The 14239-nt window shown below is 38.3% G+C and overlaps 1 protein-coding gene across 1 annotated transcript in view; it reads left to right on the top strand.

Moving 5' to 3' along the window:
• The window catches only part of cacna1ba (calcium channel, voltage-dependent, N type, alpha 1B subunit, a), a 305842-nt gene that overhangs the window by 83443 nt on the left and 208160 nt on the right, over window positions 1-14239 (top strand). Inside the window, exons 9-11 of the mRNA XM_013915926.1 lie at window positions 6092-6207; window positions 6394-6480; window positions 9658-9741. Of these exons, the coding sequence (XP_013771380.1) occupies window positions 6092-6207; window positions 6394-6480; window positions 9658-9741 (287 nt within the window). The remainder of the gene's footprint in view (window positions 1-6091; window positions 6208-6393; window positions 6481-9657; window positions 9742-14239) is intronic.

Genomic DNA, 14239 nt, shown 5'->3' with positions numbered 1-14239 from the left:
ATGAAGCTTAACTTTAATCACAGCCAAACCGGTTTACTCAGGAACAAATAAAACACTGAAATAAACCAAACATTAACAATTAGAAGTGATCTAAGTGACTTATATATCATGTTTAACCTCAGTAGTGAAATCTCTATTGATAAAAATAGTGTACATGTACATACATGTACATACCTTAATAAAAACAAGCAGGTGAGATGTTAGAACGCTTTTATTTTTGTTTTAGTGGACACTCAATACAATAGACAGCTACTGGGGTTTGGGGTTTGTTTAACCTGAGTAGCGAAAGACCGCGGGGGGGGGTTGAAAACGATGTGCCGGGAGTCCAGCTGTAATAATCCTCCACCTCGCTGTCTGCTGTGGAGCTGGCGGGTCACAGACGTCTGCGAAAACGTCGGAGCGCGTTTCGAAATATATGATATCTCGATAAATCGAGCAGATATTTGAAGTTTACACAGCTACATTCTCGCTTGAAAATAACTAATAATTTTGTGACCCAGAAGGAGTAATATTTAAAAGTTTTTAGCCCCGCTCGTCCGCCATTGCCGCGTTTGAGTTTTGGACAAAATGCATTCTGGGATATTAAGCTGTACCAAGTCCCCACAAGTCAACACCGATGCATGCTCGATAAAACGGGCGGAGCGAGAACACATCCGGGACTTTTTCGCGTTCTCAACTTGATGCGTACTTTGAATTTCAACAGTACTTGGTCTCCGACTGATGCCGTATCACGAGTACACGAGAACGCAAGTACGCATAAGTACGCATATTGAGAAAGGCCCACGGTTTTAGTAACGCAGTAACGCAGCATTCCTATAGGAAAGTAATGGTAATCTAATTACCGTTTTTGCAATAGTAATCCCCTACTTTACTTGTTACTTGAAAAAAGTAATCGGATTACAGTAACGCGTTACTGCCCATCTCTGGTCATCAGTAATGTAATTGCTAAATATGTTGTTACATATAATAATAGCCAGCATGCCAGCAGTTAGCCTAGTGAATGTAACAAAGATAGATGACATATATCTGGCATTGGTTGCTTAATTTGGTTGAATCAAACATGTTTATATGTGTAAATCCTGTAATAACAAGTGCCTTATAATGCCTATTAAAAGCATACCTGGTAATACATGATTCACAATAATATGTTTTTTTGCAACATGTAACATATAAATGTGTTTTAATTTAAAAGCAGTTTTGGCCATCTGCAGGACAGACATTCCCATTTTTGTCATCCAAGAATTTGAATTATTTTATGTTTACATGATTTGATTAAAACTACATCATAAATCATGACATTTTTCCTCATGCTGATGCACTTAATTGTTATATTGTCATTTGGCATCATTGGTAGGCACTTATGAGTCTCATTCTGTCCTACCTGAAAGTCAGAGGATTGCTCAAAAACAGTGAAGAAAAACTAGTATGTAGAAAATAATTTGTTTTGAAATATTTATACTATTCCATCAAAATATAGCAATAAATTTTAAGTTGTGATTGTTGATTAATATACAATATTCAAAGACAAAAAACTAAATGAACAATTGCAGCATTCTTTGACTAAACTTAAAAATGTCAAGAATGTTGGTAAAGTTTTTTTTACACTTGCTGTTAAAGACTTATCCTTGAATATGTACCTTATATTTGCATACCAGTGGCATTTGGTGACTTAAAAAACGATGTTAAGTATATAACAATATAAATGAGAACAGTTTAAAAGTTACTATTATTTTAATTAAAATAAAAATTAATTAATTTAAATTAATGTAGCAAGAGAACTTAATTGAATAAAATTCTTCAATTAAATGTTATTTATATAGCACACAACAACAGTTGCCTCACCTCAGTGCGCTTTATAATGAAAGTGTCTACAATAATAAAGAGAAAACCCCAACAATCATTAGTAGAGCACTATGAGGAAAAAGTCTCTTTAGCAGGAAGAAACCTCCAGCAGAACCAGGCTCAGGAAGGGGCAGCCATCTGCTGCAACAAGTTGGGGATGAGTCTATGAAGACATGACAAAGACATGCTGTGGAACTCAGCCAGAGATTAATAATAACTAATAATTAAATGCAGAGAATTGTATAAACACACAGTGGTGTTTTTGTGTAGCTTAATCTGCGTAGCAATTTAATACAAAACTTATTAATAACGTTTTATTTTGTAGTGTAATCTCCACATGCTTCCAAGCACACTCTCTGTGTATTCACTGCCTAATTTATAGTTACAGCAGAAGGTAACATAGGCCCACCAACTGTCCCCTGGCAGACTGTGCCATGCAGCCAGAGAAAAGGGTGGTTGGGTGATGGTAAGGACGAAGTATAGTCTTAAACAGAAGCCCCTGGTCCACGACAAAGCTGTTCATGTGTCTAACTGCTTTCCCCCCCGAGGATCAAACTCTGGTAATTAGTGATTCTGTTCTGAGACATGAGAAGCAAGAGACACCAGTAACCATAGTCAGTTGTCTTCCAGGGGCCAGAGCAGGCGACATTGAGGGAAACTGCTGGCTAAGGCTAAATGTAAATTCAATAAAATTAATCACATTGGCAGTTATGACACCCGTTTACAATTGGAGGTCACTAAAATTAATATTGAATTAATATTTGCCAAAGCAATTTTGGACTCTGCGGTTTTCTCTTGTATGTGAGGAGCATGATTTTGAATTAAATTCTGGATTTAACAGGGAACCAATGAAGGGAAGCCAATATAGGAGAAATACACTCTCTTTCTAGTCCCTGTCAGTACTCGACAAGACTGCAATGATGCATTAAGTATTTCTTCTTCAGTCACCTTTCTCACTTAATAGACCTATCTGCATTGAATCACACTTGGTTATTAATCTCTGGCTGTCTTCCACAGCATGTTTTGTATCCGTATTCCTTCTCTCTCTCCAACCAGTCATGGCAGATGGCCCTGCACCTCCCCGAGTATGGTTTTGCTGGAGTTTTCTTCCTGTTAAAAGGGAATTTCTCCTCCCCACTGTCACCAAAGTGATTGCTCATAGGGGATCATATGAGCATATGGGATTTTTTCTGTGTGTATTATTGTATGGTCTACCTTACAATATAAAGTGCATTGAGGTGACTCTTGTTGTGATTTGGCGCTGTATAAATAAAATTGAATTGAATTGAAGTCTAACTATAGTTAGACTACTTTACCAATTTGAAATTGTTGGTTAAACCTGCACTTATTCAATTTGCCTGTTATATTCAAAAGGACATAACACGAGTTCCACTGCCTATGATTAAAATTTTCATATTAATGTGGTAAATAGGTGATTAAAAGTTTCTTACATCACACATTGTCTAAGGAGCTTAGAAAGAAAAGCGTCTGGACTTCTTTAAGTTCAAGCAACCTAAAGAAGTCCAGATGCTTTTCTTTCCAAGCTCCTTAGACTACAATGACCTGGATGAATGAGAACCTTTACAGACTTACATCACACATCTTGGTCAGTGTATAACTAGGCAGTTTAAATCTATATCATCATTTACTAGTAGACTTACATAATTAACATTAATTATATATCTGAAAAACAAGATGTTTAACTTTTACTTTTAAAAATACATTTAGTGGAATACACCGTGAGTGACCTTTTAGATGCACCACTGCATGTGGCAAGTATATAAGGGAAAGAAAGGCGTTTGGCTGCTGTCAGTCTGGCGCAAAGCTTACAGGACAAATTTAAAGATAGTGACAAAGTCAGCTAGCAGTTTGTTTTTATGCAGGCAGATTTAGTTTCAGCTTGGATTTAATTTAGTTGTTCTGCCACTGTGGAAAACAAAGCAGTGGTGGATGGGAGCACTTTTCTTCACATTTAAGCTTTTTGGACCCATATCTGCAAGGGCTTAAGGGGAGGGGACATGAGGGCAACAGCACAAGCCATATGTAGCACTGGTGGTGAAATACTGGTAGTGGGCATGTAAGGCCTGTTAGCACTACTTCTTGCCTTCTTTGTATGTAGTATAGGCAGTATAGTTACCTTTAACAACAATACCAGAACAGAAGGGAAATATGGGCCAGATCAGACAGATTCTAGATTCGTAGGAGCCAAGGGTGTCTGACAAGAACGCTCTAAAAGTCCTGCCTCCACACCATTTATCCACATATTAATTAAACTTATGTTTTGTTTACATGCTTTGTATCAGTATTTATTATATTTAATTGCTTTTTATCAATATTTATTCCCATTGTGAAATGAGTATTTTAATCAAAAGTATATCAATATTTATGCTTTTAATCCCGTTTTTAACACTGGGTTACACATACATAAGCTGAGTCTCCAAAGAACAACTGTGTGTTAAATACATTTATTTTACAATTTTACAAACAGCTAATTACAACTACCTACCTACTACAACTCCACTCTTCCAGGAAAGAAAAGAAAACACTAAACTGTAGAGTGAATTAAAAAAACAGACATGGTGCAACAGTTCTCTGAACTCTGACGAAATTAAGCACGTTAGTCTGAGGAGGTGCGTTGACAGCCAATAATTGCTCTTTCAACACTTTGAGGGGCCTTCGCACATTATGTGCAAACACTAAATACTACACACTAAAATCGTGATATTCCTGCTTCGCCTTGCAATCAGCACACACCAGGAAAGGCAGACCTTCATCCCAGTCTCTCTCAGAGTCAAGGCAGTTTTATGCAACCTCTCTAGTGCACCTTGTGGTTGGGGATGCTATGGGCTAGAGAGGACATGCACACTACATAAAGATTGGATGCCTGCCTGAACACTTTTGATTGAAAATGTCCCTACGTTACCTCTTTGCTGCTTCCTGTGTGTCTCGATGAGAAGGTGTAGGTCTACCAGTGATGATAATCTTTATTGATGTTTTCTTATCAGTTATTTTGTTAAGATAAATAAAATCCACTTGCTCTAGAGCTACTTAGATTTACACACTGTCATAAATGCATTTTACAGTTCACAGACAGCAGTTTTTAGTTCCAGATGTGAGTGAAACAGTTTCGAGTCATGCTATCATCAGTGTCTTTTTGCTTTTTTCCATGACATTAAGAATTCTCTCCTTTTCCTTCTTTCTCCTTCATATGCTTCTCTTTTCTTTTAATGTGAGTATGCTGACTGTACAAATAATGAATTGACAGCCACCCTACTTGACAGGTAGCACAGTGGCCTAGAGCCCTGTACCCCGTTTCTTGTCATTAGTTTGACCTTTAGCACCCACTAAAAACATTGCTGCAAACCAAATGTACCCACTCCCCACTGGTACTCCTCACAGCAGGAGTCTGCAAGAAAGAACAAAATGCCATACCTCAAAAACTACTCAGGTGCTTCAGGAACACCACAAAGGTATTTACTTGACCTCCAGTCTCCCTAGAATCCAATAAGACCTTAGTTCAACAAACTCAAATAATCCACTGCCATTGTTGCAAATAAATCTTTTATCTTGAAACAGGACAACAGAAAACTAACATTTACTGTGTAAGAGGTTTTCCAGCTGCTTGTGGTCAAAGAATTTGGCAATAATTTCTTGCTATCATCAGTCACCAGCAGTATTTCAGTATTTAAGGACTGGCTGGAAACTTAAGTTCCGTGTAAAATTTAAAGTGGGTTTTTTAAAACCCCATCATTGTGGTATGCTACTATCATCAGCTATACTATCACAAATACAAACAAATATATTGTTCACAGTGCAGGGTATTTAATGGAACCCATTCTATCTGAAAGCACGAGTATGTCCAATGTGCATGTTATTTTTAGCTTATCTTTTTTCTGTCTTGGCCCATGAGGAGAAGATGAAGTCACTGGTTTTAAATTGCAAATATTTTCTAAAACTGGCCAAGTCAAACATCATCAGACTGTGACTTGAGATAATCTCATTTCAATTAGTAAAAGAAAGAACAGTGTGTTTTACCGTTGTGACAGATAGTATTTGGTTGTCTCAGTATAAGACCATTTTTCAGTTTAGTGTGAGGGTTAGACAGGGACTTTGCCTTACCTGCTGGAAGACCGCCGTCTGTGTACCCATCAACAGCTGAATGCTCCAGGGTCTATGTTGACTTGTCAGTTTTAATAACTTTTCTTTGTGTGTGTGTGTGTGCATGTGTGTGTATTTGTGTTTTTTTCAGGGAATTTGCGAAGGAGAGAGAGCGTGTGGAGAAGAGGCAAGAATTCTTGAAGCTTCGCCGACAACAGCAAATAGAGAGAGAGTTAACTGGGTACCTGGAGTGGATCTGCAAAGCGGGTCAGAAACACAATCATATCTTTACACTGCAGGTGTAAATTTAGTTATTTATATATATATTATTTATATATATATTTATATATATAGTTATATACTGATTTTTACCGTTGGATTTCAATAACAGTTTTGCTTTACTTGATGTTAGCACTATTATGACATAATTGTTTATCATAATTTGTGTTGCAGAAGAAGTGATGCTGGCTGAGGAAGACAAGAACGCAGAAGAGAAATCTTTGGATGGAGCATGGTACAAACGAAAACACAACAACTCTGGTGAGGATTGGTATCTTCAGAATCAGTTTTCAACATTGAAAACATTTACATTTAGAACAACATGCAACCATCATTAAGAAGTTAAATATAAAAAGTGAGCTGAAATCTAAAAATCTTTGGATGCACATTATAAGACTTACAGGTCCCATATTTTTTAGGTTTTAAAAAAAAACTATTTATGTTTATTATAGCTTTGTGTGTGGCTATGTGGCTGTGCATACATGTGCCTGTGTATGTTTACATGTGTGCTCATAGACCAGACTAGCTCTCATCTGCAACTCACCCAGGATTACAATTAACCTTTATTATGGTTATAAAGGTGGAAGGCCAATGAGATCAAAATGCAGGAGAGAGAAGGAGGCTCACTGAAGTTAGCATTGTAATATGAGTGCCCTGAGCTGTGACTCACTTTTCTGTCATTTGAATACCGTCCTGTTTTTTGCTCTTCCTTTTTAAGAAATTCTCAATAGCAAACTTGAACTGTGTTATTTTACAGAACGCCAACAGCAGTAGAGCAAATTTGGGTGTTATGTCAGCAGAATGGAAAATGTACAACCTAAATTCTTATGTCTTTTATGATAAATATTGCATAAACCAAACTGGAGGCCTCTGTTTTTTTTCCTCTTAAGTTTTATATGTATGGTAAGGCTGCCTCCTTGGTTTAGTTATGGTTGTTTTCCTTTCCACTTACCATATCTTCCACACTATAAGGCACACTTAAAATCCTTTAATTTTCTCAATGAAGACATTTCACCTCTCATCCGAGAGGCTTCTTCAGTTCTTCTCGGATGAGAGGTGAAACGTCTTCAAGCAACGTAAAGAAGTCCAGACACTTTTCTTTCTAAGCTCCTTAGACTACAATGACCTGGATGACTGAGAACCTTCACAGACAACACAGCTTAGCATTCACTGTGTTTATGTTAGTATAATATAAACACAGTGAAGCTGGAGGAATTCAAACTTTTTTCCACTCAATAAAAGTTGAGGGTTCCCGATGGTTAGGAACAAATGCAATGGCATGGCAGGATGCTATAAACGGCCCAAACTTAAGTCAGGAATCAGGAGAACAACTGAGGTAATCCATCCACAATACGTGGTTAGTCATTAATATACTGCAACAACACGGGAATGGAGCAGCTGCCAGAGAAGTCAATATTAATGAATCAATGGTACGGAAGAGGAGGAAGAAAGAAGAATGAGTTCAGTAAAGTTTGACCTATCTGACTGTTTTGTTTCGCTTAATGCGCCTTATAATCCAGTGCACTTTATGAATGAAAACAGACCCGTGCCTTATAATCTGGTGTGCCTTATGGTCCGAATAATACGGTAAATCACTCATGGTCAAACCAGTGTTCCTCTCTGTCCTGGGTATGGACACCCTTGCAATTGGAAATATGGCAGCCTGCCTGAAGGTGCAGATACATGGTAGATTCCTGGTCTGGTGACGTACATCTTCTGTGTTAAGCCATCCACTTACCCAGAGGTTGTTTTGTTCTCCTAAGATCTAGATAATGTTTATTGTCATATAGACAGTCTGAAGCAGAAAAAGACAATGCTATTCACCAGACCCTATAACACAGGGGAAACTACACCTAGTCTGTATGGTTTTCCTAAGATACTTAAAAAGGCATAACTGTTTAAGAACTGTTAAAGGTATACTGTCAGTTCTGTCACCCCAAAATTCTCCAAGGTTCTGGATTTGGTCCTCAACCCAGAGGGCTCCAAAACACCACATTCCTGAACACAGGAATGGAGAATGTGGGAGACACCATTATGGAGGCAGATGAAACAATTGCCTCTTAGGATGTTATGTCTCTTTTCACTTTGCCTTCCAGTTGCTGAAGCAGTGCACATAGTCTCTAAGACATTACAGGATTGTGAAGGGTGCGCTTCACAACAGGAACACCCTCAACACCAACCAAATATGTCTGCTCTTGGAACTAAGTTTTATTTCACATGCAAGGGACAGACAGAGAGAAACATGGATCCACCATCAGCTTCCCAATTTCACCTGGCTAACTTAACAGTAAAAGTACTGTAAATGAACTAATGGCTCTGTAGTTCTCTATTTTCTCCATATTCATTAGTTCAGTTATAGTACTGTGAAAAAGTCTTGAGCCACACCTCAGTTCTTTATATACTGCTTCAAAAGACGCTCTTGTGGTCTAGAGGAATAGTTCTCCTTGCTAAAGCTCTTTTATACTTTTTTTCTTTGGACATTGGCTTCTTTCACTCAGTCCAGTCCTTGAACCTAATCTTTTTCAGACTTTCAAAAATTGTAAATTTTAATATTGTTGCTGATAGTTTTATATATAAATCCAATCAGTACTGAAAATCATTGTCAATGCCTGAAAAGTCAAGCATCAGAAAAAGAGTTAAGATTTGCTATTGATAAACATCATTCATAACTAAATGTGGTTATCCCAGCTGGGCATTTGTCAAAGTCGGGAACATGCATAAAGAATGATCCAGGCAATCTAGGACAGAAGGACCATTGCTCCTAAAGTAAACACTATTGGTAAGTTTTTATTTGTGAGGAGTATTGGAGCAGGTCAGACACATTTTTTTCAAAATAGAGTATTCTTTGGGCTTTCAACCCTCTATGCCAAAATTGGTCCACCCCAAGGATTAGCTCCACTGGTATACACAACTGCCAAGAGAATTGGTGTGAATTATACCATGGAGAAACAAAAAAAAAAAAAAAATTGGCTAAGCAGATGGCACAGCACAGAAGAGCAACACTTATGGTTCCTATTTACACCTACAGGCAAGTTGCCATTTGTTTAGTGATCAGTGCAATATACTGGATAGGGAGGAAGTAGGCCCATTACAGGACTATATATAAGGACTATATAGAAATTATTTTTTGTGCAAACCCTTTTGCATTTAATATTATTATGGCTTGTGCTGGATGAAACATTTTTCCCATTGAAAATGCCGTCTCCAGACAAACAGAATCAACTTTGATTTCCTCCTTTGGATTATTGAGTTCTGTCAAGGCAGAATAGCTGAAAAACTGAATATTGCGTGGCATGTGGCAGAGTGAGGAAACCCCCCAAAACAAAACCAGAAGACTATTAATATATTATTAATAATATAATATTAAAGTATATGAGCTGCTTTCTGACTTAGTTCATATTCCTTTTTTATTTTTGTGTTTCCTTGATGTATTTGCAGTGCTAAAACGGACCAGGAAGAGTAAGAATGATCTCATCAATGCAGAGGAAGGGGAGGACCACTTTACTGACATCTCATCTGTTGGTGAGGACAGTGCCTTAGATTTGTGATGGTTCTGTATGTTAAACACACAGCATATCAATTGTCCCCACTGCAAACATTTACATCTGTTAATTGTAACATTAAAACCACTGACAGGTTATGTGATTAATTTGGATTATTTGTTAAACTGCAATATCGTGCTGGAAGACCTTGGGTCTTTATATGGCTGTTGCTTTGAAATGTTGGACTTTGTAGGACTTGGTCCCCTCCATAATTGTACCAGCAGGGACATGTTTAGCCACATGGTGTCCTTAAACTGCTTGCTCTCTGGCTGGTGTCCAAAAATGAAGTGGGCTTCATAGATAATTGGGAAATATCCTTGGAAACACTGGACTTTTTTGGGAGAAATTGTGCCCATCACACTTTACATGGAGCAGCTCTCACTTCTAGAATTCTAGACGAATTTATCAAACACCCCAAAATGTGACTGTCCAAAGTTTGAGTTTACATTTTACATGCATCTCTGAAGTTTTGCTCCTCCCCACTCCTCCAATATCTCATTCCCATAGAGACTGATACTTTTCTTATACTATCAAAAGCCAAATCAAAGAATAGCAAAAATCTATTTAAGTTTACAAATATGATACCTTCATATTTATCTCTTTATCTTTCAATATCAAGTTAATTCACACAGCTGTTGTTTTGAAATGACACTACAGCTTTGTGAATAAAATAGAATCGAATTGAACTGAACAGTCTGTAATCGTTTCAGACAGTTTTGCTGTCATGTTCAGGAAACCCTTTTGCTGTAGGCAGCAGTGCCTTCCAGCAGCAGGACAATACTCCCCATCACACAGCACAAACTGCATAGGAATGTTCTGAGGGAACAAAAAAGAGTCAGTGCCTTACTTAGTTGGCCTCCACACTTCCCAGACGATCTCAGGGATGCACCACAACAAGCCTAATTTCGAGACCCACTGAACCCACAAGATTAATATATCAGACACTAAAGGAGATAACAATAGACCCTTTCCTTAATAAGTCAGAGATGCTTTGGTAATAAAAAGGGTATCAACCCAAAATTAATTTTAATATTGTTGCTGATAGTTTTATCTATAAACCCAATCAGTACTGAAAATCATTGTCAAGACCTGCAAAATCAAGCATCAGTCAAGCTTGCTTATACTGTCTTAAATCAATACTATGTAATGGATACTTGAAAAGGAGTTAAGATTTGCTATTGACAAACATCATTCGGTAGATGGTGTTATTTTAATTCTGTTAAGCTGATTGCAGAAAAACAGAAAGTGAAATAAGAAAATCATAAGTAGAGGATGAAAAAGATTATACTGTTTATCAGGGCTTTCTGTGTCTTTAAAGGCTCTTAAATCTCCATCCATCCATCCATCCATTCACTTCCGCTTATCCGTTTTTAGGGTTGCAGGGTCTGGAGTCTATCCCAGCTGTCATAGGGCGAGAGGTGGGGTACACCCTGGACAGGTCGCCAGTCACAGGGATACACAGGGACAGACAACCATTCGCACCTATGGGCAATTTAGATTTTTCAATTAACCTATTCCCACAAAGTGCATGTCTTTGGACTGTGGGAGGAAGCCGGAGTACCCGGGGATAACGCAAACATGGGAAGAACATGCAAACTCCACACAGAAAGACCATGGCCTGATGGTGGAATTGAACTCAGGACCTTCTTGCTGTGAGGCAACAGGGCTAACCGTGCTGCCCGGGTCTTAAATCGGGTCTTAAATCTATTACAGGTCTTAAATGCTTTAACTCAAGTCACTGCAGTATCTGGTGCTGCTGTTTTAGCTTAATTTGCACATGTAGATTATGCACTTTGACTGCTTAAAGGACTGTGTTTGGTCCGGGGCGGAAAACATACATAAAGGTGTTAAGAAGCGGACCCAAACACAGGTCTCTTCAGAGAGAAAACAGTGAATTTACTGTATCTACAGTGAAAAACAATAGGGAAAATATATACAAGTCCTGGAACTGGACTTGTATATACACCCCAAGGTGGTGATCTTCAAAATCCCCACACAGTGCTCGCGTCCGTGAACATTGGAATGGCATATATCCAAACTCATATCCAATCTGTGACTCTGCTCCTGTTTCCTAGTAAAGATAAACACAATAAGTCAGCTAGGCAATCCGTCTTCAAAGCAAGGTTTTTCAAAAGCAAGTCCATGGCTGTACTGACGAGGTAAACTGAAGGATCGAGTGTCAACTGGACCTCAGCCACACTGTTAAATAAGACGCTCCTGATGCCGGTAATCAGCAGCAGCTGGCGGCGGCTGACGAGCAGCAGGTGTGGCTGCCTCCAGCACGAGAACACTTCTGGGTCAAAGGATCACCCGGCGCCCAATATTTCCGGGGGCGTGAGCATCAACTTTTTTGCACATTACAGGGAGATGGAAAAAAGGAGATAGAACAACAAAATACTACACACGACAACAGAATATGCTTAACTAGACCATTGGGCAGGGTGACCCGCAAGGATCGCCAGCCCAGGGTAAACCTAAAACACATGGGCCTCCAGACAGGCCCATGACAGTCAAATTCAGAAGGCTATACACTAAAGTAGGAGAGCACCAAACTCTATCCTGATATATACATGATTTGAAACATTACCCTTAATTTTTTTAATTAATTGACAATAATTTATATCAAAAACTCCTAAATCAGACCAAATAGGAGTCAATTTAGGCCTGGCAGGCTATTGGGCTTTTCATAAAAGTAGCATGTTAATGAAAAATGGCTTTAGAATAATGAAGAATACTGGTGGTTTTAGCAACAACATTTTTAAATGACTAAATGCATAATCGCCACAAAATACTTTAACTTTACCTTATTCTTCATTTTGATTTGAGGTCAACATATTTTCTTGAAAAACACAGATTTTAACTTTTGAGTTATAGTTCCATCTTGAGTTTGGCTTAAATTTAAAAGAAATATTGCAAAGTTTTAAAATAAATTTGATAAGGCTTGTTGTACAGTATACAGTGTCAATAACAGCTAAGTAGAGACAAACATAAAACTGGATAATGTAGTCACTTAGGTGATACAGTATGAGTCAGAGGTCGTGTCATAAACTGGCTGTGTGGAGGCAGATGAGGACCCAAACGCAAAACTCACGGAGACAAAAAGCTGAACTCAAAATCACTGCTTTATTGCAGGCTTCACAAAGAAACAGAACTAAACTGGGAATGCTAACTGAGGACCGAGGGAACACAGAAAGGCACACAGGCTTGCGCACACAAATTTTAGAATAATTTATATTATATAATGTGTTTTTCTGGATACACTGTGCTTTTTCAGCATTCAAAGATTGATGACACCGTGTCAGAGCACTGGCTATGAATTTCAGAAGGATCAGGCCTTAACTTAACAGAAAAGTTAGCAATAGTTCTTTTCCTATTACAGCTACATCCACGTCTGTCGTGCCTAGGCTGCTCACTAGGGCTGGATATCATCACTGATTTCTATAATCCATTCGATTCCAGTTTTCAAAGTCCCGATTCGATTCAACTTAGCCTCAGACACTCAGAAATATTATAATTCTGATCATTTATCAGTACTGACTTCTTCAGAATTGTGAACATCACAGCAGATGCCTTTGTGTGAAAGTAACTGAGAATAAAACACAGAAAAACATGAAGGAGTCTGGTCTGGCTTTTTATAGCAGATAACCTTAAAAATATTCTACAATGTTCTGCATATAAAGTTTAAATTTCTTCAGTATTGAACAACAGAAAAATAGGCTTTCTTGTCCGAGGTCATTTAAGTGAAAAAAAGAAAAGAAAAAGACAGCAGCCTACAGTGCTGTAAACAACGGTAGACTGGTGGGTAGTAAGCGAATGAATAATACAGAAAACAGAGATTGGAGACGGGAAACTGTTCTTGAAGTACAGAGAGAGATAGAGAGAGAGCTAGCTGTGCATGAAGTGTGATTTTAATTGTTGTGGAAGCAAAACAGCAAAATTCATGACGACATTGCTGCTTCTTTTGCTGCTGACTCGGTGAATTTTGGTTGGAGAGAGACAAAAGCTGCAGCTCAGAATCAACGCAAAAAGACGTAAACACAGCGCGGACCGCACGCATCAGAATCGCTAAGCTCCGACAGCGTGTCCATCTACGGGCCGTCGGGTGAGAAAGCCGAGAAAGACAAAGTTGATTCTGATGCGTCGGTCCGTTCTGTGTTACGTCTTTGTGTGGAATCCGTGTACCTGCTCTCATTTGCTGTTTGGTTGATGTTGAAATGGTTTTGTGAACTTTAATCTGAGAATCTGGTGTTTCTGGCAAAACACAGTTATATTTAAAAGTCGATTCAGGATTTAATAAATTGATATCACTTTATTCAAGCTACTCACCTCTCACTTTGTTTTTTTTTTGTTTTTTTTTTAAATTTTATTTTCACTTACTGAATACGGGACAGACTTGACTGGGAGAAAGAAAGAGGGAAAGAGAAACAGCTGAGAAGAGGGACGGGGGAGAAGGGCAAAAGACAAAAACCAACAGAACG

Source organism: Pundamilia nyererei, unplaced genomic scaffold (genome assembly GCF_000239375.1).
Source record: "Pundamilia nyererei isolate P.nyererei 1_Seehausen unplaced genomic scaffold, PunNye1.0 scaffold00399, whole genome shotgun sequence".
In the NCBI taxonomy this organism is placed as follows: Eukaryota; Metazoa; Chordata; class Actinopteri; order Cichliformes; family Cichlidae; genus Pundamilia; species Pundamilia nyererei.
Note: the sequence above shows the minus strand (reverse complement) of the source record. Positions and strands in the feature narration are given on the sequence as shown.